Below are 27,392 nucleotides of genomic sequence, written 5' to 3'. Positions count from 1 at the left end.
TCCATATTTTAAAACAATTGGCATTATATTTAAGGAGCAAGACCAATTCATAATTCCTCCCCCACTGGAGAATTTATCATATGGATATACCACTCTTCACATCCCAACCATATATGTACACATATGAACACACAAAAAACATTTTGTGCATGGAAATTAAAATACCATTGCTTACATTAGTGAAATGCAGGAAACCTAAATTTTCAACGAAATTGAAATGGTTGAAGAAATTATAGTACATCGAACTTGATGGACTATGGGGCAACTGTTTATTATTTTGAACTTGTAACAGTACGTATTGACTTTTTTTTTTTTTTTGCCACAGTAAAGAAAGAACATTATGCCTACACTCTTACTATAACTATAAAAAATGATATTTTGCATGCAAAGACTTAAAAGAAACATGGAAAAGTTAAAAGGTTTTTTTTTTCCATCTTGTGAATTAGTTAACAGTGTTTGTGTAATTAAAAACAAAATTTTAATTTTGAGCCTGAATGGCTCAGTCAGTTAAGTGTCTGACTTCAGCTCAAGTCATGATCTCACAGTCCGTGAGTTGGAGCCCCTCAACAAGCTCTGTGCTGACAGCTCGGAGCCTGGAGCCTGCTTCGGATTCTGTGTCTCCCATTCTCTCTCTGCCCCTCCCCCACTCTGTGTGTGTGTGTGTGTGTGTGTGTGTGTCAAATAAAAATAAACTTAAAAAAATTTAACAAAAATAACAAAAATAAAATGGGTGCTGTGGACATGTAGTAAAACCAGGACCGTGTGGTGTCGCACATGAGCCCTGACTTTGCTCCACAAAGAGAAAGTCCAGAAGAATGAGTCAGCGATATCCCAATTCGTGGTGGGTCAAGGTCTATTCCTACATCATCTCAAAACAATACACACATGCTTTACACTCCATGTATCTACCAGGGCATCAAGTCCCCAGATGTCTTATCTTTAAATCATTCGATCCCTAGAGAAACTACAATTGCACAAAGAGGGAAAATATCACACAGTGGGAAAAATAACCATTTTTGTAAGTCTTTATTTTTTAGTTGCTCCTCCCATAGTAATGCACTGAAAGGCATAACAGTTTATATTGTACAAAGCATTTGAAGAAAGTACCTCAACTTGCCGATTATTTCAAAATGAGATTACAAACAAACAAACAAACAAACAAAAAAAATCTGGTTCTTCAATAAAGGGCAAAATAACTGAATACAGTCTGTTATTTACTTCTCTCTTTTAACATAAGGTCTGGAACACTTCATTTTACAAATAGGATTAACATGAACATAACATCGCACAAGCTTGCAGACGACCAGCATAAAATATGGGGTACAGTTTTTAATTAGAAGAATCATGCTTTCATGAAAGAAATTATAATCATTTATACAATTGAATCGATTTCAGTATTACAAAAACTAAGTTGCATCTATTCGTATTTAGCTCATTAAGAAGGAAAACAAAACAACGTCAAAAAAGGAATGTTAAGAAAAGCCAAACACCATTTGGCACTCCCACACACAGGTAGAGTCACCTTGGTCCTTGAAATTCAGAAAGGGGTGTGCCTCAGACGTCAGAAAGTAGTGGCTGACTGGAACAGTGCTGTTGTAATCAACAAACAATAGTTTGCCAACAAATAAATACATGGTACACGCAACACACACAAAATTAAACATTAAAAAACAGTGACATGATTGTCTAAAATTATGATGTTATTACAAGGATTTGGCAAACATTTTATTAGTGTAGTGGTACAGCGGTACTGGTGATGAACAGGTTACTTCACTGACTGAACCTTTATGAGCGCTGAACATCCATAGTTTACAATATACACATACCCTTTTTCCCTAGTTTTAAACAATGTACTTAAGAAGGCAAACGTTAATGGGGAACAAGTACTCCCTGTTATCCGTTTCTATAATTATCAAGTGTGCATTTTATCCAACTACTTCTGTCTTCAAAGGGTTAAATTACATAAAACTTTAACAAAGAAAAAAATTAAATCTGTCATTGAAAGCAACTGTTCCCAATCATGTGTCAGGTGATCTTGTACAAAAAAGAATTCAGTTTCTATGGAGTGTTCATTCGTGCCAATGCCGCCATCCCCACAGCCCTCACACCCACCCACAGCCCAGGGCAGGGCAGACGAAGACGCCTTCTGCCCAGCAAGTTGCTCATTCTCACTGAATCACGTTAAGTCGCATTGACCTTCCAGAAGTCAGCAGCTGCCTTTGCTGTGCAAAACAAAATATCGAGAATAAATAGTTTCTTTTTTTTTCTTTCTTTCTTTTCCTTTCTTTTCCTTTCTTTCTTTTTTTAAGCATTCAGTTTAAGGTCACCAGACTTTAAATGAGTGACCCTTCAGGTTTCTAAGGCATTCTGCTCAGCAGTCTTTTAAATAGTCCTAGATGAAAGAGCCATGCTACTGTTGGACTTGGTCCCACTCTGGTCGACCTTGGTAATGTCATACGTGGCTTATGGACTGGATGGCACTGGATTCCGCAGCAGCCCTTGCCATACTGTGCCACACGTTGGAAGAACTGTGGGATGTAGAATGGAGGGACTCCTTGTCGGACAATGACAACATCATAGCATATGCCTGGGGTGAAGAGGAGAGACTTGGTAAGTGGCATTGGAAAACATCACTTTTAGTTTGAAGAATATTGCTGGTGAGTGTTAGCAGAAGAAGGGACCCAGAGTAGGAGCACCTCTCATGGTATGTTTGGAAAAGTGTGGGGCGTTTTGTTCCTGTAATGATGTGGTGTTACTGCTGGCCTTCAGTGCCCAGGGGCCACAAAAGTATCTACTCTCCAGGACAAAAAAAGTGAATTATCCTGCCTAAAATGTCAACAACGCCTCCACTGAGAAACATGAGTCATCCCCCTGCCCAACCATAGATACGGTCATCCATCCACTCTTCATGCCCATGTTCAACGCACCAAAAATATTATTGTGTGTTTATGACCAAAACCACAAATATGAGCAGGGTATAGACCTGCCTTGACAGCACTGGGGTCTAGTAGAAGACATGGTCCCACCAACTCCTGCATTCTATAACTGAGAGCAAGGAGACGACATGACTCGCCCCAAGTCACTCAACTGGACAAGTCACTCAACTTGAGGAGGCATAACTACAATGGATTTCTGCCCAACTTTTAATACAGTCCTTTGTCTGCTTTCCCTCCATGTTTGATATATTCAAAGCCAACCCAAAGACCTTGAAAGCTAAGGTGGATCAAGCCAGCCCTACCACAACCTAAAACAAAACACAAGACCCAACAACATTCTAACCAACTGGTACTCCAGTGTCTACCGAGCATAAGGTGCATGGTGGTGTTCTGTGAAGAAGTGCTCTTTCTTCCTCATTATCATGTCAGTTCTAAATAACTGTTCAGAGAATCCCCCATTTGCTGCCAAGTAAAATATTCAAATGAAATGTTTGGTCTTGACTTGTGAGTGAACTTTTCACTGTTGATTTGCTATTGTTGGTCTCATCCATTGCTAAACTTGCTTGTCAAAATGCCGCTGAAGTGGAATCATTAATGTCCTGCCAAAGACATTCCACTGTCTGTAAATAAAGACAAAATGCCTCTGTTGTTAAGCAGAATTTCATCTCTGAGAGTCATGCTGAGACATGTGGCCAGTCTGTGGTTTCTTCCGTAATCATGGCAATCAGTTAGAAAATCTGCCCTCATAGGCTGATTCTCATTTGCTGGGTCATTGCTCTAAATGTACACATTTGACTTCTACGCATGCAATTTGCCTTCTAGACCTCTACAAAATCTCAACAGATATATAAGGAATATTTCCTAAGCATCTACTCTGTGCCAGGCACTGTGCTAGGTCCTAGGGAATCAATGATAAAGAATATATAGTCCTTGTCCTTAGAAGTGTTTAAAATATGAGTGAAGTGAGCATTGAACTTTATTTTTATAATATACCCACTTTTAGAGATCAACATAGAGAATACTCTGAAATGGTTTTAACAAAACCCATTCTAATATTTGGAAAAATGAAAGGGAACATACAGAAAATTTTGGACTTCTGGCTTCTAACCTGCCTCTCTTCAAATAGCTGTATGACCTTGGGCAAGTTGCTTAGCCTTTCAAGGTCACTTTCTTCATATCAAATGGGGATAATAATAATAAAAACTTGCCTCCAGGGGCTGCGAAGGAATTACAAGCACTATAGAACATAGAGTGCCTGAAATAAATAGTACCTATTATTATGAAATTAATCTTTAGGATAGGGTTTTTCAAAGAGGATTCTATGCAGAATGCAGCCACTGTTGTATTGGTCAACTCTCTTGGATTCAATCACTATCAAAATCACAGAGTAAATATATGAAAGTTTTGAGTAAGTCATCTATCTCTATTCAGATTCTAGAAAATAATAAATATAGAATACTGTCTTTTATATAGAATATAGAATAAATATTGCCTTTTGGTAATCAAAGGAAATAAACATTTTCATGCACAAAGATCAGTGCCCTGCACATAACTGCTAGTTAATAACAACTGAATGAATGAATAAAAAGTTTCATGAAATAATGTTAGTATGCAAAAGGGACTGACCCTTTTTAAACTGATATATATGACATGATCAAGTAATACAAAAAATATGAGTTAGGATTGCAAAACACTAGTATTTCTTGTGATGGTAAGTCTTAGTCCAGTTGGGCAGGGACTTTATGTCAAAATGCTGGTACCAAAATATATCACCTCTTTTATCTCTAGATTCTCTGACCCTTCTGTTTTCAACCATTTCTGACTATTTCAGGAATTTTTAGGTATTGTGTCTTACAATTATACGTATTTTAGATGGAATAATTAAAAGAAATTTAAAAACAGAAAAGAAAGCCTGGATCCCCCAGTATCTCTCTGATCAATTAGGAAGGAAGAATGGGATATCAAGTGTTTAAAAAAAATGCTAGCTACCTCTAATGGTTATCTGTAGGTAAAAATTAGATGTCTACTATGGCTGGTTTACTTCTAATGTTATAAATTAAAAAATATTTTTTTTATCTCCACTTAATCATAGAGCAGGAAGAGATCTTAGATACCTCCTCGATTCACCCACTTTCCAATGAGGAGGTGGTACCTGCAGTCATGAAGTGATGTTCTCAAGTTCACATAGCCAGCAACTCCAGTGCTGAGGTGAGGTGTTTTCACTTCCAACTCAAAAAGAACATGGTATCTTAGATTTTTGCCGAATTGACTAATATTTAAAAATTTACATCATCCCACAAGCACAGTGCTTTTCCCAACCTTAGTTGAGATATGACCACATTTGCTAAGACCAGCGCAAACATCTCAGCTAAATAGGAAATCATTTCCAAATGTACAAGCCAATAGGGTCACATGGTTTGACACGTCAGGTTTTGATACCTCCAAAATGGGCTCGAGATCAGTTAGGCCAAAATAGCCAACAAATGTGGTAGGAACAGGAAATTTCTTTTCTTTTCTTTCTTTCTTTCTTTCTTTCTTTCTTTCTTTCTTTCTTTCTTTCCTTTTTAATTGACCTAAATGAAATGAACAACCTGGTTGAGTGTGGATGTCAGGCAGAAAATACTGACTTCCTTTATTTTGTGATTAAATAATGAAGGCTATTTTAATTGGTATTTATGCATCCTTAAATGGATTTATTTTAGTTACCACAGTCCTGATTCAGTCAATAAAAATTAATAGGCTTTATTTCCAAATCTGCCAGTAAGTTGCTGCAGACTTTTGGCAACTCATTTAATCTCTGATCCTTAGTCCACTCTTAAATGCTATAATTAGATAACTTGTTAATTAACTACACATAGTAATGGACCAAAAAAAAAATTGAAGGCAGGATTCACTTTCCAGAAGTCTGAAAATATAATTAGGTTGACAAAAACTACAGATTCAAGCCAATTAGAAAACAATTCTGAAGTAATATATAAACAGGTGCAAACATTATGAACTATCTATACAGAAGTAAGGGAACTGCCAAGTAAAAGAAAAATCACCATAGGATAAGATTTGTCACCGAAGTCTCTGTGTAGAGTGCAGCCATGTTAATTGGTTAACCATTTTGGATTTGGTCATTGAGGCAAGATGTGAACATTTTGAGTAAAGCCTCTGAACCTGTTCAGATTCTAGAATATTGCAAAGAGAGAAACTAGCTGCCTTTTGGCCTCAAAGGCACAATGTCACCATGATGCTGTACTGCAGGAAAATATGTACCTGTGACTTGGACTTTCTGTGTAACGGCTGTTTAAGTTCCTCCGGCACATGGGAAGCACTAAAAGAAGACAGCTCAGCTTCAGTATATTGATTATCTTCCATTTTCCTCATTTTGAGGCTATCTGTGAAGTGCCTTATATGATCTAGAGCAGAAAGTCCAGTTTTATATTCTTCCTCTTTATACCTAAAATGAACCAATGGGAAAGCACAGAGGGTTTTTTTTTCTGTTTCCGTTTGTTATCCAACCAAATCACTTTTCATCTGAATCTATACAGCTGTCAAACTTCATATTATATTTGCAGTATAAAGAAGCATGCATCCATTATCAGGTTCTTCAAAGTGTTTACAAATATTGTACCTTAAAAACATATTTGTTTCAAGATTTTCCATAACTAAAGCACGTGTGTATAAGAGGTAAAGAGTTAAAGTCAATGATGTGAAATCAGCAGTGCAGTGGAGACACAATTTATAGGCTTATAATTTCCACTTAAAATAAAGCCAGTTATGATAATATTTAGTCAGCTCCCACTACCCAGACGAAAATATAATATTCCTAAAAATTTAACTCTTCGGTTAATTTTTTTTCCATTTAAAAACCTACCTGTATAGAACACATATATATCAAATTAGGTGAAATTTATCTCAATATTAGTTGACTTATAACACACCGGATTTTTAAATGAATTAGATAATGTTGATATCTCCATTTTACTTGGTGTTTTACAGGTAGGGTCTAAATAAATGACCGGGTACTCGTTTAATTTTCATTTGTACATCTATCTCAGGTTAGAGTTTCCCAAACAGCAATGTATTTGTAGTCTTGTGGATTATGTTGATGGCCACCTTATTTTCATCTAATCAAAATGAATACAACAAACATGCCTTGTTAACTCAGCTTTGCTCTTATGATTCATTACTCATAAACTGCTAGCACCGGAAATGTTGTCCTCATGGAAAAACAAAGCGGAAGGAATTGCTACCATATATGCACCTGCTCTTGCTTATTTACTAACTCACCTCACTGGAGACGTTTTGCAACTCATCTCCAGGGCACTGGCTTCTTCATACTCATCCTCAGGATTTCCTTCATGTAAATTGCTTGTCACGGGTTCCTTTCCTGTTTTTCCAGTAATATCATTGTCTTCGTCCTCCTCATCTAACAACACCTCGTCTTCTACTTCTTCGTCATCCAGTAAATCTGAATTTTGACTGGTCACCAAAGCCTTCTCATCCTTAAAATGACTGCCGTTCATTCTTTCAAAAGCATAAAAAAAAGCAACAGGTCCAATTACTGGTTTCCTTTTTAAATGCGCAGCTAGCTTACTTATCATATCTTCCTAACTGTTTAGATTTCCAACACTTCCACAAGAAATTTTTATTGTTTATGCTTTATGGCAACCATGGGAAAATAATGTAATTCGCAAATGAGAAAATGAAGAAAAAAATAATTGGGTGATTATTCAGAGGATAAAGGAGCTTCTGGCAGAGCTGGAAAAACAATCTCAGATTCTTATTCCTTATCAGAGTGTTCCTGATAAATGATATTGTTATATATAATATAAAAAGCATACCAATGTTTGTTCTACAAAATGTCATCTAATTACCATAGAAGTGCCCACCAATTAAAATAATAGGTTTCTGGAAAATTCAGATCCCTGCAAAATAATGACCAATGCTTCAACATACATGCCTAAAATGAATCTAAGGGTTCAAAGAAAATGCTAAGATAGCTGCCAGGAACCAACCGGTATTTGTTATTTCTAGGTGATATTTGTGGTACATGCCACTTAGACATCCTGCTCAAACTTGGAAATGATTGAGAGCTCACTTATTTGTACTGTTTTCAAATTATTCTTGAAGGTCTGAATGTAAAAAGTTCCTTGTTTCCCAGAAGAACTTTGGGGTAGGAAATTATCTAAAAATGTAATTATGCAAATATCTTTTGAAGCTTACTTAGTATGCATGTCTAATATGATACGAAAGAATAATATTATCTTTTAAAAGTCATTTGTAATACTTTAGTTTGTGGTTGCAAGGACTGTATTATGTGATTCAAAAGTTTAATTATAAAAAAAGAGTTTAATTACATAGAAGTCCCAGTTGAATACATTTGAGAGCATTTATAAAACGAAGAAAAACTTCTCAGGCTTTAAAATAAACATGAAGAATGTAAAAATTGAATTTAAGTTTCACTGTAATATTTACAAGTCAAAATTAGGGGTGCCTGGACTGAGTCAGTTAAGCAACGGACTTTGGCTCAGGTCATGATCTCAGGGTTTGTGAGTTCGAGCCCTGCGTTGGGCTCTGTGCTGACAGCTCAGAGCCTGGAGCCTGCTTCAGATTCCGTGTCTCCCCCTCTCTCTGCCCCTCCCCCACTCACGCTCTGTCTCTTTCTCTCAAAAATAAATAAACATTAAAAAAAATAAAATATAAATAAAAGTCAAACTTAACTTGGTTTCAAATTGATTACAAATGCTTTGAACTACAGAATATCTCTTCCTAACCTCCTCTTTTTAAAGATATATGACCAGGGAAGTTAAAACACTTCCCCAAATTCAGAAAGTTTGTTGAAATTTAAGTTATTGCTACAGAAATGTATGATTTTCACACTTAAATGGAACGATTTTTCAGATCATGGGAGATTAGGTATCAGCAATGTATCCATCACATCCCCACGTAACAAAAAGGAGTATAATTTAATATTTAGATTTTCCAGGGTAAATAAAATAAACAAAACAATGTTGGGTGTGACAGATATACATGGTAAAAATCTTAAAAACAGTCATATTACCATTGTTAACCTTCTTATACAGCCAAGCTCTTAACCTCTTTTATCAAAGAATGATGAAAACATGTTTTGCACAGACATAAATTATTAGTTTCCAGACATACTGCCAACTTGCTTGCTTGAATGGATTGAAACTGTTATTTTTTAAAAATGAAAGAAAAAGTAAAAGAACCAAAGAATGCATGGATGAAAACCAAAAGTAACAAAGCCAACATGATTAAAAAAAACTATTTGTTAATTATGCTTTCAAATGTGGCAATTTATGGGGTATAAATGATTCATCAAAAGTAGCCCCGATAGGAGTGGAGGGGAGTTAAATGACTCAATCTTCTTACTTCTGTGCTGTTTGGACATGTTGAAACCAGATGTCGCAGCTCTATGCAGGCTCACAAATTTCCAAGTAAGGGCTAGAGAGTCTGAAAAGGCATCTCAGAACCCAAATTGTGGTTTCTGTTCAACATTTCTTTTTGTATCGTGTATATTTCATTATCAAAATGTAATTTGGTAACTCTCTTACCTACTTGTTCTTACTACTTTGTATTTCTGATCATCTGCCTCCTCTCCCTCCTTCCCTCCTCTCTCTCTCATACTCTCTGTCTCTCTTTTACACACACACACACACACACACACACACACACAAATGGGCAAGCAGAGGGAAAGATATGTCCAACTGCACAAAGTCATAGCTCTTATCAGACTTCTTAGAAGCTGGGAAGGGTCATGTAATAGCAGATCTTCTCTCCTTTTTCCATACACATGCTTTATACAAGTTGAAGAACAGAATTGGTCATATAATTTTGTTATCTTGGGAAATGATGTTTGTTTGAAGCTTGCCTTAATGTAAAAACTACCTAAAATAATTATTTGACTTTTAACAGCATCAAAAAATAGAGGACACAAACAATAATACTTGTTTGATGAAAAGTAATAGAACTTCATTAACTAATTCCATGTGACATTAAAATTGACTATGTAACATCCTAATCTAATAGGCTACTGGATAGTTATGTTCAGAAAAATCTAGCTCTCAATATCAGATACTTAATTATAACTTACAGAAAAGAAAAATTAAATCCTGGAGTTTTGGTAAAATAATGTTTCATTAACATCACATAAAATGTAAACACTAGATAAATGTTAATTATTATTATTATCAGCAGCATTAAAAATTTTCTTTTTGAATTAAGCCATACACGCTTGACATTGATGATAACAAGAGGTAGCCAGGGCACCAGGTCACTGAAAACAAGGATGATCACACCCAGTGAAACAAACATACTGAAATTCAATGAATATTCATTCACCTGAGAGCATACAGGTAGTGAGAGAATCTTATCAAGAAGTCTCAACTTATTTCTATGTAAAAGCTATTTACATTATATTCAATGGGTGTTTTATATATAGATATGTACATATATATATACACACACACAAATGTATATACAGATATATATATTACACATACTGATAGATACATATACATATACACATACTGATAGATATACTCACATATTATCTGTAATATACATATGATATATAATAGTAACCACTACTGACTCAACTGAATCCCTGTGGTGGCCTTCCCTTCTGCTTGGCAAGTTTTGATAAAATATTCTAATTAGTTATCAAGAGAAGCAGGGCAGAATAGTGGTAAAAGCATGGGCTCTGGAACCAGAGAGCCCAGGCTGAGTCCCAGTTATTAATTACTTATGTGGCCTTTGGCAAGTTATATAACCTTCAATATCTTCATTCCTTCACTGATAAAATTCCATAGTAATGGTTGCTACCTCATTGGGTTATCATGATAATTAAATTCATACATGTAAAGTGCTTAAAAGAGCATTTAGTATTTAACCTGCACTAAATAAATGCCAGCCATCGGTGGTGCTCACCAAAGTGAGCACAGCAAATCTATTTGGAATGTATTGATTTTATAGAGTTTAAAAAGGAAAAACCCTGCTTTACCTCTCCTCTGTGTTCCTGGGAGACTGGCTGCTGTGGTTGCTGTTCCCAATGAAATTGCGAATTTCTGTGAAGTAAGCATCTTCTTTGTCATCAAGAATCGCGCCTGTACTTTCCAGTTCGGAATGAGGCGACGACGTGGCCGTACCTGAGGGGAGAGAGCCTTTTGTCAAAAAGACTATTATCAACATGGCAACTTATTGTGAACCTTGTTTCTTCTTCATCTGATCAGTGTTTCCTAAAACAGGTTCTTTTGAATATTAATAATGGTAACATTAGGAGGCCAAAGTCTTCCCCAGTTACCACATACATGCCCATGAAAGTCCCCTGGAGAATATTTTGAACCACTGAAATCATGAGGTACAGTCTCCCAAAGGTGCTTCTCCCACAATTTCCTCTCATTCCCACCGTGACATGAGAACATTGACATTCATATTATGAGGAAACAGGGTAAGGCAAATTATAAAGAGGCCTTAAATAGATTCTGCCCGAAGAAACTGTATACTCAGTCCTGGTTGCAATCAATATGTATTTATTGCTCCTGTGTTAAAGTACGCTACCAAAGAAAGACTGAAAACATGCTAAAAACTCTATATTCTGATTTAGTGGATGAAGCAGTGAGTAAAACTTGACACGCCAGCCCAGAGACTGAGGTGATACGGCATTAAGGGGACAATAAGGGATCTGCTGTATGTAGGATGATCTTCAGCTTCCTTACCTATAAAATTAGAATCACAATACCTTAACAAAGGATGGTTGTAAGGTTTTTATCAACTTACACATTTATAAACACCTTATATGTGGTCCAATTTCTACCAACATTTGCTTCATGCTGTTTAGCTTTCGCACAAGATATCTACAACCCAGTAGTTCACCATAATAGTCTACACATTCACGATAAGAGGTGAGACCATCTCTCAGTTGAATGAAGTTATAATCTGGGCCCACAAATAAATATTGAACTTGGACATGTTACATTTTTAACTCAGTTAGTTATTTTCTAAAATACTTTTGATTAGAAAATTATGGGAGTATTCTGGAAGGGTGCATGTGGTTGGAAAGTGCCACCAGTGTTCTACACTGAATTAGACTTTTGTCTCTAAAACCCAGTATCTTTAGACCACAATCATTTGACTTTTGGCTTAGAGGAAAGCACACAGCATATAGTTCTACGTAGTAGCCACCAAATATCGTAAGCAATGTGCCTGTACAGGGAAGGAAGGATTAATCATAAAACAATTTTCTTAGGTAAAGATTACTACTTTGAACAACTTCAACTTTTTTCTGTTTTTAAAATCTTTTCTTCTGAACCCCATGCTTGCTCCTTTCCTTGCCCCCAAGTAGTTTTCCTGATTCTCTAGAAACTATCATTTCCCCTGCTAACTATGTGCTGGCAAGTCTGAGTTAAGGGAAGGCTAATTTTTTGATACTTTTAACTTAATTCTACATCAGAATTTGTAACCCAAACTGCACACCACTATCATTTGCTATGGGTTACTCTGATCATGTTAACAATCTTTTACCATTAATCCCTGCAAAGTTACTCTAAGGATATTCTCTGAACTGTAGAACTCCTACACAAGCAGCCACTGTTTCTCAGTTAATACTCAGAGCATGGTATTCTGGGATGCCACTTTGGAAATCCTGCCATGCCCGGAGTCCGCATTCTGTACAACAGGTGGAAAACTGCTCCCTGCAATTTAGGAAATCTTGATTCATTCATCTCCTATGAGATTGGGTCATGGTTCTCTTTGTTTGCAATTAACAATTGAGACGAATCCAGAATAAAAAACCAATCCAAATAAGACCCCAAGTTATAGATTATTCAACAATCACATCATTCACATCATTCTATAATCTCAAGGGAAACATGTTGCAAATTTTAGGATCTGGTTCGGGTGTCAAAGTGGAAGGGGAGAAGAAAGATCACAATTATCTCTCTTTTTTTAAAGTATAGTGGACATACAATATTATTCACAATTATCTTTGAAAATGAGGAAATTAAGCCATCCTCTCCTCATAACACAATTGATTACCTACCCGACATGTTCCCATTCTCATGTTTCTTTAGGTGTCTGTCTAAGTTGGTTTGTTGACCAAAACACCTATCACATAAGTGACACTTAAAGGGCTTCTCCTTATTGTGGATATTACGAACATGCCTTTGCAAGTTGGAAGAGATGCTAAATGATCGGTCACAGTATTTGCATCTGAAAAATAAACACAGAGAAAATATTCACAACTAAATCGAAAGGTATTTCTCAAGACTAGAAAGCCAGATATCCAAAGTTATCACCCATAAAACATTTTAGAGAAAAGGCAGAGGCAAGAATCCTATTCACAGAGTCAAGATTTCAATTCCCATAGATTTTGATTCCTTTAAAGATTTTCATGACTTTATGAAAAACCATAAAAATAATAATAAAATATTGGTGATTGGATCGCTCCAAAACGGATTAGAGTCATCAGTTTTCATATTTTAGATAAACCTCATGAAATTAAGGACATTAAGAAACAGTAGCATTATTTTATCTTCTGCTTAGAACAATACAAATAAATCCTTCCTAAACAAACATGAAACAATTCACGTAGTTTTCAAATAAAATACAAAAAGCATTCTTAAATTCAAAATTGCAGAGTCTGATTAAATAGTTTCTTAGTAAATTCACTTTTTAAATGGATAATCCTAAAGGAATTTCCATTATATTCTCAAAAAGAGCAGCAACTCTTCCAAAGTTTTAAAACTTTGTGAATAACCGGTTCTGATACTAAAGACACTGATTTTCATAATCTGCAGCAATGACAAACCCACAGAGCCTTTACTCTAATAGACTTCAATCTTTTAAAAAAAGAAAATAAGAGGGGCGCCTGGGTGTCTCAGTCGGTTGAGCGTCCGACTTCGGCTCAGGTCACGATCTGGCGGTATGTGGGTTCGAGCCCCGCGTCGGGCTCTGTGCTGACTGCTCAGAGCCTGGAGCCTGTTTCAGATTCTGTGTCTCCCTCTCTCTCTGACCCTCCCCCATTCATGCTCTGTCTCTCTCTGTCTCAAAAATAAATAAACGTTAAAAAAAAATTTTTTTTTAAATAAAAAAAAAAAAGAAAATAAGAGTGGCACTAAATTCTCCTTTTGGAATAAAACAAAGGTCTTCATTAATCTCCATTCTTCCTATTGCCCCCAGTTTTCCATTTCTATTTTTCTGAAAGAGTTTGTGGCATTTCTGAACCAGGTCAGTTTTCCAAGAAAGCACTTATTATTAGTTGGCTAATTGTTTTTGCCTCCCATGGGATTAAAAAAAAATTCATAAATTATTTTGACGTTCTCTTTTAATCTAAATAAAAATGTAATGCCTCCCCCTCCCCACCCTCAACCCCCTAGCTCTTATGGATAAAGAAGAAAAGCGGCAATTTATGGGGTATTCTCCTTTGGCATTTTAAAGTAAATATTGCATGATTTGTTTGTGTGGGGTTTTGTGGGTGTGTGTTGCTTGGGGGAAAAAATTAGCTTTCTCCAGATGACTTCTAAGTGAAACTTTCTAACTTAGCAGCCAGAAAATCTTTAACTTATTCTTCCATATGCGAAGGGCCCTTGTCCTCCCACTTCTAAATGTAGACTCAGTGGTTCGAGTGCTCTACATCAGAAATCACCCCATTCCACTCGAAGTGTTTGGGTTTCCTCGGCTGTCTCTACGTGATGCCAGAAGTCTAGTCAGTTCAGTGAGGAAAATAAATCTGTTAAACTAGTTACTTTGGCATAGTATCAATAAACCAACTCAACGACTGATTTAATTTTCCCCCTTAAATGCCCTGGCATGATGAGGTTCCCCAACTTTCTTCACTTATAATATTAATTTAAAAGTGTGTGAAACCCCACATTCAGTGTAGTTATAATATTTTAGCCTCTGCTTTTGAATATATATATATATATATATATATATATATGTATGTATATGTGTGTCATGGGCTGCTCTGTAATAACTCTGTTGACTCCCAAAGCCCACTACAACGAGAATAATGATACAATAAGCACAACTGTGTTGTACCAAACAGAATAACCTAGAAAACACCGCTAGAGAAAACTTATACTCCCATCAACTGCTCTAAAATTTTTTCACTCTAAACATTTTCTTCATACATCATGAGTTGGACAGATTTTGTCTTTGACATGCTTCCAACCTTCTGCTCGTATGCAAAGGGGCTTTTCCAAATCTAATACACATCACCCACTCTAATATAAATAAAATCAGCCAATAAGAAAATTTTACACAGTAATCATCTGTTACTTTGTATTTTTCCTCTGCTAACGTCCTAGCCAAAGGTTTGAGTGCTCCTGAATAAAAAATCATTCCATTCTGCTCCAATAAATTAGTAGGTGGTTAACAGTCTAAGTTTCAAAAATTCCTAAAATGAATACATAACGCAGTCATGAACAATACACAATTCAGAATTTGGATGTAAACATGGGGATCATGGGAGCCTTTGAGATCATGGTGTAAGACAAAAACTCTGACATGGGAGCTCCATGACTGGGTTTTAATTCTGGATCTTTTAGTACCAGACTTTACAGAAGGCAGTTAACATCTATTCATCTGAATTTCTTCCCTTGTGGAACAGAGGAGCTACGTAAGTAATTGCTTATGATCTCCAGCTATGCAAAAATTCTGGCTTGTTTTTTTTTTAATATACATACAATAATAGCACCATTTATGGGGAATAAAACCAGTAATTCAGGTGCAAAGAAAGAGTAAAATGAGCATGATACAGTTGCACACCAGATCCCTGGCCATAACAAAATGTAAGTGTTGAAATCTTTCTTCCACTTAAGCAGAATTCCTGGAGTCTGAAAAATTTTCTCAAAAAGGGAAATCACCTACCACCTGCCATTTTTCTATCTCTCTGAAACTTTTTATTTTAAGTCCATTCTATCACATATAAATTAGAAATATCATATAAAGGCCATTGTATCACATATAAAGTAGAAATATGACTTGCCAATAGTAATTTATAAAACATGTAAGAAAGCAAAGAATTTAAGAAAACACTTTATTTTCTGAATTTAAGTCCCTCTGGTTTTCTCTTAAAATTTCAATCCTCTCCACATTAGCATTCACTGTCCTGATCCTTTGCTTATTCTTATATGTAAAAAAGTCTTTGGGGGCCTGAGTGGCTCAGTTAAGCTCGGTTTAAGTTAAGCTCGGTTTAACAGTTAAGCTCGGTTAAGCATCTGACTTCAGTTCAGGTCGTGATCTCACAGTTCATGCATTTGAGCCCTGCATCAGGCTCTGTGCTGACAGCTCGGAGCCTGGAGCTTGCTTCAGATTCTGTGTCTCCCTCTCTCTCTGCCCTCCCCAACTGATATGCTCTCTCTCTCTCTCAAAAATGAATAAACATAAAAAAAAATTTTTTTAAACCTTTGAAACCTGAGAAATTATTTATTTTAATGTGAAAAGTGAGCATGCAGACAAAAATAATTTCACACATATGCAATGCATAAGAATTTCAAAGCAGAATCAAATTACAATATGACTTAAGATAAATAACATTAATCCTTTAACAAATATTCATGAGCATCTAACACTAGGCGCAAAGCATTGCACATAAAACAAGTAGATTATATCGTAAAAAGGAAGATGATGTTGATGATTTTAATTCTTTGGTAAATAATAATATTATAATTAGACACATGTCCCATGTGTCAGATCGCTGATCTTTACATTCAGCAGAATAAGCTAAGAGGTAGTTTAGAAATTGTTGGTAGAATTGCCCCTCTTCCTACAATATATTCTATTTGATTTTTTCTACTCCTAGTTCCACATCTTCTTCTTCCTCTCCAGGTTTAAAGTTTATTCCTTAAACCTCGTAATGGGACCTGGGGACACTGACTTAACTGTACTGGGGAAACAAAGTTATACATGGCTTGTCAACTCAGAGTAGAGATTTAAGGCTTGTAAAGGGAGGCTGCAATGTTATGATTACTGTCAGTTAATACAGCACTAACTATTGAGAAGAGAGCACTAAAATAAATTTTTAAATAATTTTTTAAATGGCTAACATTTCTAAAATGCTTATTCTGTCCTAGTTACTGCTAGACCTTTTAAACTGAGATGCCGGAAGCCTTGATTTAAAACATTAGGACTCTTCCAATTTTTATCCTAACCACTCGCCAATTCTTCTTTGACTCAAAACTAAAAGGGCATACATTCAGGCATGCAAAAAAGTAGCCTCCAATTAGAGGGAGGAATCCATTCTAACTGCTATAATATTTACGAAGATATTTAGTAAAAATCATTGTCAAACCTGTAAGGCTGCTCTCCTGTGTGGGTTCTCAGGTGCCGTGTTAAGTTCGCAGACCTTGGAAAAATCTTGCCACAGTATCTGTTATGAAACATGTTTATAAGAGAAAGTCAGCACAATCGACTTTATTTCACTCAAACTGCATAGAAGCCAGATGCGTATTCCTGATTTAATTAATCTTGCATGGGAATCACATGTCTTTGGTATTTAAAATTTGCAACAAAGCCATTCTACAGATATAAATAACTCCACAAATAAAGGCTGCATTATGAGATCTGGTTGAATTTGCTCATGCATAAGCAAGCAGTTTATGAAAATAGACTTTAGTTTTGATGACCCCATACGCCTCTTTTATTAACTCTATATCTTTATAGTCACAAAACTGAACCAGACAAGGGGATAAAAAAAATGACAAGAGTCTGTGATTCTGGGTTGATGTAAACAGATTTCAAATGTTTCAACTCATTTTATATGTTAGCCACAGTGACAACTCTGTACATTGAGTGGTATCAGATCAGACAAGATTCTAAGACCTCATCCATCAAGGTATGTTGCTATAAAAGCTTTTCTGGAAAGAAAGTGACACATTTTCCAAAGAGCAGATAAATTGATATGCCTGAGTCAGATGTCACAAATTTCTGAAGGCAATTCAGAAATTACATGCACAATTTATTAAAGAAAAAACAAGCTTTACTGTAATAGTGATGGGTAACAAGAAACTTATTAACTAGCTTTCTTCACTTATCGACCTTATTCGTCCTTTGTTAATGGCCTTATTCTTCAATGCCATGACAATTAATAAATGTATGCTTGAAGACAGTAGTATTATACCTTTGCATGAAAATAATTAACTATGAAAGAAAATTCATAAATATCAAAGTGAAACAAGTATTTGGACTGTTTCCAACCTCATTTATCACACCCAAATGGCTTGTGTTCAAATTCTCATTTAATAATAATTTTTTTAAACCACCACTTTTATATCTCCCTAAATAAAGAGTACTTTGAAGTACTTGAGATCTATCATGGTCACTCTTAATCATCCAGTCACGAATAATTTCCCAAACAAATGGAGGGGTCTTTTGAAATCAGAGGGGAGACGTTTGGAAAGTCAGCCACAATTGTCTTAGCAGTTACCTGCACGTGTAGCGTTCTTTTCCTTTCCGCAGGAGGTTCTCTGGCAGGGCATTGGGAGGCGCTCTGAAATTGAACATGGAGGGAACTGACTGCAGAAGTTCACTGGCCTCTGGTTTCAGGGCACTGAAGTTCTCGAGCTTCTCTGCCATGTTTTCAATAGCTGACATCTGCAAGGCAAGAGCATAAGACCATGAAGGACTAGTCTGACATCTTTTCTTCTGTAATCATCTCTAGCAAATCAAGAAATCATTAATAAAAGGGAAGCATCAAATCTGCTGAAGGCAGTAGACTGTAGAAAAAGGTTGTAGTGGCCCAATATTAGACAAACAACAAGAGGACTCGTGGATTTAGGAAATAACTAAGGTAGAATCATGCTTATACAATGCTGGGTGAACTTTTTCATAAGACCATGGTTAGGCCACTTTATGACCATTTGATATACAATTGAGCAATGAAACACATGAGCAATAATAAAGCCAAATTAGATGTTTACTACGTTAAGAGACAGCATTAGTATTGTGTTATGGATATCAACAGTAAAGTGGAAATTATAGGGAAAGGTCCTGCACGCCTTGCCTAGGTAATAAAAACCATAGGAAGCATGGCATTCCATGAAGAGAATTCACAGCATGGAAAACATCAAGTGTTCCAAAGTTACAGTTTAAGCCAGATGGGTGTACTGCAGAAAAAAAAAAAAAAAGAAATGTGTAAGAGGTGTTTTGCCTATGGCTATGTTAATATCTGGATATACTAGATTTTTAAGTGTGATCATATACAAAGAATTTTGACGAAATATTAATTTGTTCTGGATTAAGATCAGGTTGAAATGACAGTTCATGATAGATCATGTCGTATAACTTGGCATGGGAATTAATAAGGGGGGTAGTTAGCGTAACCTCACTCTTAGAGAAATAATCTTGAAGAACTACCCTGCCTAATTCTTCCCCTCAAGCATCTTAACTTCTTTGCCTTATAATCTTCAAGTTTTTGTCCACTTGCATATGTATTTGACAGTCACAATCAGAGGGTGGCATTTACTTTGATCCTTACTGTCCTTAGTTAGAAGGACTCGCCCCTTTCCTTCAACTGTCCCCAAATGTTAAGTTTCCTTAGGGCTCATATTTTATTTGGAAGCTGCTTACTACTGAATTTTTAAGTAGAAAAGCAAACTCTCAGGCCATCCTGTTAAATCAACTCACCCATTATTTATTTGGCTCTCAGGCACTATGCCACCAGAGAGCTTGGAAAGCTGTTAAGAAGGTGTTTGCACTCTATATGCACTCTGTGTGTTTCTCAAAGAGCTGGGGTGTTAGACCAGGAGACTCCACACAAGGATAAAAATGGCAACAACCGCACATTCCAACAACTGTTCAATCCAAGAGGATGATTCTTTCCCTGATGAAATGGCAGGACACAATTGAAGGCCTAATTTATGAGCTCAGGTTAGAAAGAAAAGGTATCACTTCCTACTCAAAAGGAAAATTAACAAAATATGTATTCCATGGCTGGGCAGCTGGATGGAATACCACTGGCTCCTTACGGAGAAGCAACCTCTTAACAGAATGGCCTGACCATGATGCTCTTCTTACAAAGAATATAGTGCACGCCTGATTCTTCAAATGACTATTCATGTTGTAGTTAGCTCTCTTTTTTCCCTTTATCCTGGAGTCTGCCCTCTCATTTCATGCCCGGACTCCTAATGCTAGCTACAAATTGCAACGTACAGGGTACCACTGCCAATTTGCCAAATGTCTTTCATCAAACATGGTGCAAAAAATCTCAGAGGAAAGTCAAGATACATTTACTTGTCAGACGACAAATGTGAACGCGTTGGGAGGCGGTAGGGGCTATAAGCTCAGGGGTTTGATTCATAATCACTCAGCTGCTAAAACATTCTCCACAGATGCAAGTGGACAGCACATTTGTCACTATGAAGGATTTTGACACATACTGATCACAGGGCAGAGATATGGAATTGATGCCGCTGCTCAGAGAGGTTGGCGGAAATTCTGTCCCTACAGAATACGGTCATTATCCTCCTCCAGCCAGGGCATTAGCATTTTTGTCTTGCGTGGGGTTTTCCTTCTTAAAAATCAATCCAGAAATATTTTATGACATGATTTTATTTGCATTTATTCCTTCTAATTGTGTCTTGCAGAGAATCATTTGGATATTCCACCCTCCATGGAATAAACTGTCTGAGTGAAAAATGACCTCTGGCCTTCAAGCTGATTAGCAGAAACAAGCAAGGGTAAGGGTCATGATCGCATATATTTATTGGGAAGAATAGCAAGTGCATGGGTGATGATTATTAATGTTTTATTTATGTACATTTAATATTGGAGTAAAGTTTCATTATCTAGTGGTTTTAAATCATTCGAGTGTCCGCCCCGCTGACACTGAGATTCCTGTGGCAATATATCTTCTAGAAACACTTTTCCTTTTATATGGAAAATAGTTTACTCATGACTATTATTCTCGGCTTTCATCTATAGCACATATAAACTACAAGCCCTTCAACTTATTTAAGAGCAATTGGCTGTTGAGAAATGTGTCTTGCTTTAGTAGCAGCAAATATCTCTTTTTGAAGAAAGATCATTGTGATTACATTACTTCAAACTATTTCAATTCGGGGAAACTATCAAGAAACAAGAAAATACACTATGGGCTTGATGACTAAACACTGGCATTCTTAAAGATAATAAGAAAAAGAATAGGGGTGACCCGAACGCTTCTCTTGAAAAGCCACCCCCACCTTTGGCTTCTGGTGTCAAATGAAAAGAAGATTGAACTGGAGTGGAGAAAAGGGAGAGAAGGAAGATCGAAAGTCAACTGAGGGTACATATTGACACCACACACACACACACACACACACACGCACACACACACACACCACTTTCTGTCCAGCTAGCAAACACTCCAACTAAAAGCCACCATGAATCCTCCCTTTCATCTTCATGAGATTTGCTCTGATTGCACTTGACCTCAGTTGAAAAGAAGACGTTTCCCCAATAGGACAGATAGAAGTGACTTAGATATTTGCCAGTTGGGTGGTTTAGCAATTCTGTGCCCAACATCAGACGGCCTATATCTTGGATTAAGGTGCTGGATTAAGATGAGCTTCATCTAGGGGCGTCTGGGTGGCTCAGTCAGTTAAGTGGCCGGCTTCGGCTCAGGTCATGATCTCACAGTTCGTGAGTTCAAGCCCAGTGTCGGGCTCTGTGCTGACAGGTCAGAGCCTGGAGCCTGCTTCGGATTCTGTGTCCCCCCTCTCTCTCTGTACCTCCCCTGCTAGTGCTCTGTCTCTCTCTGTCTCTTAAAAATAAACATTAAAAAACAAAAGTAAAAAAAAAAAAAAAAGATGAGCTTCATCTAGTGTACAGGTCAAAACTCTAACTTTTTCACTCTGTAAGCTGACTCATGTGATGCTCCTCCTGAAATAACATGCATTTTACAAGAGAAGTAATATGTTCTGACATTCATTTGAAAGTCTGGTTTGGTATTTTAGAAGTGAAGGTGAATTGGGATAAATGGAACAGAATCTAGCTACATTTATATTTCAATTATGAACAATCCAATGAAGAGGGCAATGTGTACTACTATAAAAAAGAAATTTGCTGAGAATGGGGAAAATAAAGGAAGAAAAGTTAGATCATATATTTTAGAAATGCATTTCCCTGTGTCCTATTAATGTCATACGCTAATCTCTGATCAGTTAATGACAGGGCTTTTTTTTTCCTATGGAACAGTAATTTTTATTTATATATACAATAGTTGTTGATGGTATCTGCAGCCAGATGTCTGGAAAAGGAAGTCATTGCACCCCCTTTCATTCCCCAAGAGACTATTAACTTTATATTGACGCAAACTAATATTTAGACACAATTCCCTAGATCCTACCAAAAAATGTAGTTATCTCTCTAGTCAAATAAAGTTAGTATTTTTAAAAACATTTCAGCAGGCAAGATATCATCAACTGGGTCCTAAGCACTTAGCCTAACATTTATTATCTGGCAGCCAACAATTGATGACATAAAGAAGTTTCTCATTAAAACCATTAAAGTGACAACCTGATGATATGAAATGATATGTCCAATGGCACCCTGAATTATGTGCCTTAATGTTTTACAAATTAGATTACACATGTCTTTATCATAAAACAACTAACTTTTCATAAATAACTTATGATGGGAAAGTTTGTAGATTTGGGAGTTTTCTATATTTATTCCCTTGATAATCATAAGAAATCTCAAAATTGTGGCCATTTGGGGGAAATGTTAAGTATTCACATTTTACAATTATCTCACTCCACGTATCACATTCAGCAGTCATGATTACGAAACCCCTTAGAATTTGTTTACCACTCAGAATGATATACTTTAATATTTTAGTAGTTCCCACTAATATCTATGTTTTATAATAAGATTATAAATCATGGCTCTGAAAACCCTATGATTCAGGGAATGGATGTGTTTCCAAAGCACTGAAATGGCAGTTGCTACCACTGCATCACCAGGAAAGGGGGTCTAACTTAAAATCTGGATTGGCTTTGTATAATTGGTAGAACCATTGGGCATGTATGTAGGAGATAGCATATGACAAATAAAGCAGCCAATGACATAGATATTGTCAAGCAATATGCCACCTTATAAAGGATGAGGACCCTGAGGCATGATACTCAGGATGGATCTCTGCCAGGAAAGGCAGAAGAGAAACACTGGAAATACAGGTCATGGTCATCAAAGCCCAAGCCCATCAACTGCACAACTTTGTCTAAGGAAGTCTTAGTCTCTCTCTCTCTCTCCCTGCCTCCTTCCCTGTTCCTCTTTCTCTCTTCTTTTTAAATAAATGGACTTTTGAAATAAATGGACTTAATCCCTGTCTATCAAAATGAGAAAAATCACAACTCATCCCATAGTCCACAGAAGAAATAAAATGGAGGAATTTCTGGTAAAGAAAATCTAATGTCAGAGGAAATAGGCAAGTGCTAAAGTGTTCCAACTTGAACTGATTGATACATTTCTATATGGTGACCAAAAAAATTGACCCATATTCCAAGATTTTACTCATATCTCAGAATCAGAATAATTTTGAGTAAAGAAGAGAATGAAGGTGTAGAATTACATATGATTAGAAGAAATTCTGTAATATGTGTTATTTATATGTATTTCCATTGACCCAAGGTTTATTTGAGAGTGAAAAGTAAACAAGCAGTATTCTTTGCATTTTGGACAAAAAAGAAAGCTAATACCTAGCATCACTACCTGACGACTGACTGTATCTGGAAATAGAAACAAATTTGAGGAAGTGAAACCCAAGGCTAAAAGATCCATTTCCTAGTTAGACATGGATTTCTAAACATTTAGTCTTATTATTCCAAATAACCAGAACCAAGTTCTGCCCTGGGATATACGGATGTGGATTCCAATGTCAGCTTGTGTCTACATGTAGGTTCAGGTTTTAACCTTTTGAAGGCTTTATCAAAAGCATCTTTAACATGCTGATATAGGCTCCCCCAAATAATGGTTGTTTCCACTTAGTGACCCATTTCGAAGGCTGTTTTAACAACATGCTCCCAAGTGCCGAGAAGGAGTTCTACATCAAGGTATAATTACATGGAATGGGTCACATTTATAAAATAAACTTCTTTCTGTAAACAATTTCTAGCACACTAAATGCCCAATTAAAACGGAAGGGATTTTGCAGCTTGACCAAGCGGGAAAACTATCCGCCGAAGCCATATCATTTAATGGAAAGTGGCTCAGAATCCTTTATCATCTGTACAGCACTTTATAATATAAGTTGTTTTCCTTTTAATGTTACATTATTTGAGTCAAAAATATAAGTAGGAAACTTACCCAAGTTCTCTGATCAGGCAGTTGGAACTGGGAGCAAAATTGAAACAAAAACAAAAAATTACTTCTGTATCAGTATCTTTATTGCAATCTATCCTTTGAGAAATTAACATTTATACGGACTTTGTAATTTTTGCTTATCATGTAACTGTACCTTGAGTAAAGGCTTTGGAAATGAAACTTAAATGTTTTTATAACACTGCTGGATTTCCTCTATTTACCTAAATTAAATTTTAGAATCAAGGTTATAAACCAGACTGTTCTTTCTTCCAAGAAAGCCAAACACTACCTACTACCACCAAATCTTAAATAGCAAAGTAGACACTTCCTTTTTATTTGTTCTTACTCACTGTAAAACAAGATTCCTAAACTTTAATAAATAAAACTTAAGCAATTTCCTGAAAAAAAATCTAGTCTCTTGCATTTTTATAATGTTAATAAGAAAGAAAATAAGAGATTTACTCGAACGTGAATTATTAAGTAACAACAAGGTAATGTGCTGGGAAATGCACTACCTGACTTTTACAAGCATGGGACTCAGACCATTAGCAGTCAGAACACATAAGGATATTAATTAAAAGTTACCTATGTCAACTTATGACAAGAATCACTTGGGAAAACTTCAGTGAGCTGGGAGCTCTTCCAGGAAACACAAACGTTATATCCTTAAAGTTATCATTTTGCTTGGGTAAAGGAGCTATATCTTGCTTTTATAAGTTATGGTGTCTTTAATAAGGAAGATACATAGTTTTTTAAGGGTAAAAGATTTATTGAAGAGGAAATCTAACAATAAGAAACACTTTGTCAAAAGCAAAATAGAAGAAGAAGGGCAAAAGACTTAAGTAATTTTCACATCAATATATAAAAGATAACTTGGAAAAAGACTAACTTTTTCCCAGTTCTATGGGATACAGTAACAGGGTAGTCAGACACTTTAAAAAGAAGAGAATAAAAATGAAGGCATAAAGGACAGAAACAGAGTTTCTGTTGCAGATATACACAAAGCCAAACATCTGGAAATAAAATGTACTAATAACCAAAAATATATTTAAAATATAGGCAAATCAAGGAATAGCCAGTTTTACAGTAACACAATTACCAAATGATTTCTATGGCAATTTGAAAAAGCTAGCAATGTAAATGCCAAATACCTAAAACACAAAGTAGCCAATGAAATGGACTTTCCAGAGATCGCAAAATAATCCCATCCCCTCCGTCTCACCTACTTGTGGCTGTCATTCTTTTTCAAAATTATAATCTAGACTAAGACTCCCCAAACAATTTTCAACCACATTTCTAGGAAGAACGTCTATAGTACATATTTGTACCTTACATTTAACTAACTTATTTCTAAAAGAAAAACAGAAATATAAATAGTCCTCTAGTGGCCTGATACAGCAAACATACTTCTTAGAATGAAATGAGTGAGGACTTTAGACCCTGAAAATGAAAACAAAAAACAAAACAAAACAAAATAGCAATTATCTTTTAATTTTGGTGTATGTGTTCTTATATCTTATAGACATTTTTGACAAGATTTTTAAAAATATGTATTATTATTCCAAAAGTCAGTGAGATGGCCTAATAATCTTGTAATAAAATTCAATAAAATATCAATATCGAATTAAAATATCTATTGAGGTGTTCACCTTTCATTGATTAAGAATTGTGCCCTGGGGAGGAATATGCTGGGTAGAATACAAAGACATACAAAAGTTATAAAATCAGACTTGCCCAGAGAATACCCCTACCAAGAATTTATATATCTATATCTATATATCTATATCTATATCTATATATAGATATATAGATATATATATTTCTATGTTTTCTCTAAAGCATTAAGAGTATGTGTTCCCCTTGAGGCACCTGGGTGGCTCAGTTGATTAAGCATCCGACTTTGGCTCAGGTCATCTCACGGCTCATGACTTTGAGCCCCTCGTCAGGCTCTGTGCTGACAGTGCAGAGCCTGCTTGGAATTCTCTCTCTCTCCCTCTCTCTCTGCTTCTCCCTTACTCATACATGATGATGATATTATTATTATTACCCTGAGAAATACATAGGGAAAGCATTATTCTCATTTGGAAGACAAACATACAGAAGCCCCAGAGGGACCATGTGATTTGCTCCAGTGTATTTTAAATTGGAAAATGAAGTAATGAATAGTCTTACCCGAGCATTTATTTAGCTACAAAATAAAGGCAAGGCCTGGGAGCAGAGGCAAAGCCTTCCATTTTGGCCTTCTGCTCTGTGCCACCCTTACTGCTGCCCAATGAGGCAGTACCAAGAACACATTAAGCATCTTTCTAAGTACTTCTAGACACATCAGAGCTCCCCTAAAGAAAGTGGGCTCAGGGGATGGCAGGAGGTCATTTTACTAACGTTTCTTTACATTCGAAATGGGATACTTCCGCATTCACTAATAATGAGAGCTTTTCCTCATTTAGGTCCTTCCACTTGCCAGGCACGATGTGTACCATGTTATGTACATTAACACGAACCCATACAGCCACCCAGGTAAAGCTGGTGGGGTGTGCCCATTACGCTGATAGAGAGGCTCAGAGAGATGAACTGCGTTGGTCCAAACCTGAGCGTTTTTGCTAATAAGCAGCCACAAAGCAGTCATTTTTGCCCCCAAATCCTGGCAGGTTGTCTGTGTTTTGTTTGCGTTCATTTATGGGAAAGGAGATCTTGAGGCTAGGATGGAATTGATAGAGTACTAGAAAGAACAGAAGAATTCTGCTGAAACTTCAGGACATTTGAGGCAGATTTTCTGAAAGAGCAGACTATTTGGTCTGAAGGCTTGATGGAAATAGGGTGACCCAAGCTTCTCCCAGGTGACAGTCTTTATTCCACCTATAGCCCAGTGATATACGGCCATTACACATGAAAACAGCTACGATGTTTATAAAAATAATAAAATATTTCTGTAGTAGTTGGTAAACAGCCTCTGCTCCAAGAACCCTGACTTGCCCCCCTACCGTCCTGGCCTCATCTCAAAAGACCCTTCAGACAGCCCACCAGCCAACAACTGCGGCATTAACATTGGTGCAGCAAGGACTTCCAAGATCCTGCTCCAGAATTCCAGGAGTCCATTCGGATTGGTCAGTATTCATGACATATGAGGTGTTAAATATGTTGATTAGCACTCATGGGTCCTGT

General features: G+C 36.4%; 1 protein-coding gene across 10 annotated transcripts in view; it reads right to left on the bottom strand.

The window, feature by feature from the left end:
- Nucleotides 1–2,243: 2,243 nt before the first annotated feature.
- The window catches only part of MECOM (MDS1 and EVI1 complex locus), a 556,524-nt gene continuing 531,375 nt past the window's right edge, over nt 2,244–27,392 (bottom strand). For 6 of the 10 annotated variants that reach the window (XM_049629605.1, XM_049629610.1, XM_049629600.1 and 3 more), the window contains 8 exons: nt 24,234–24,260; nt 18,376–18,542; nt 17,242–17,319; nt 12,988–13,157; nt 10,951–11,095; nt 7,215–7,451; nt 6,198–6,381; nt 2,244–2,587 (listed from right to left, as the gene is read on the bottom strand). In XM_049629605.1, the coding sequence (XP_049485562.1) occupies nt 2,453–2,587; nt 6,198–6,381; nt 7,215–7,451; nt 10,951–11,095; nt 12,988–13,157; nt 17,242–17,319; nt 18,376–18,542; nt 24,234–24,260 (1,143 nt within the window). In that variant the 3' untranslated portion in view covers nt 2,244–2,452. The remainder of the gene's footprint in view (nt 2,588–6,197; nt 6,382–7,214; nt 7,452–10,950; nt 11,096–12,987; nt 13,158–17,241; nt 17,320–18,375; nt 18,543–24,233; nt 24,261–27,392) is intronic. The other 4 variants (XM_049629602.1, XM_049629603.1, XM_049629611.1 and 1 more) reach the window with 2 other exon arrangements.

This window comes from Panthera uncia, chromosome C2 (assembly GCF_023721935.1).
Source record: "Panthera uncia isolate 11264 chromosome C2, Puncia_PCG_1.0, whole genome shotgun sequence".
NCBI classification, from domain to species: Eukaryota; Metazoa; Chordata; class Mammalia; order Carnivora; family Felidae; genus Panthera; species Panthera uncia.
Note: the sequence above shows the minus strand (reverse complement) of the source record. Positions and strands in the feature narration are given on the sequence as shown.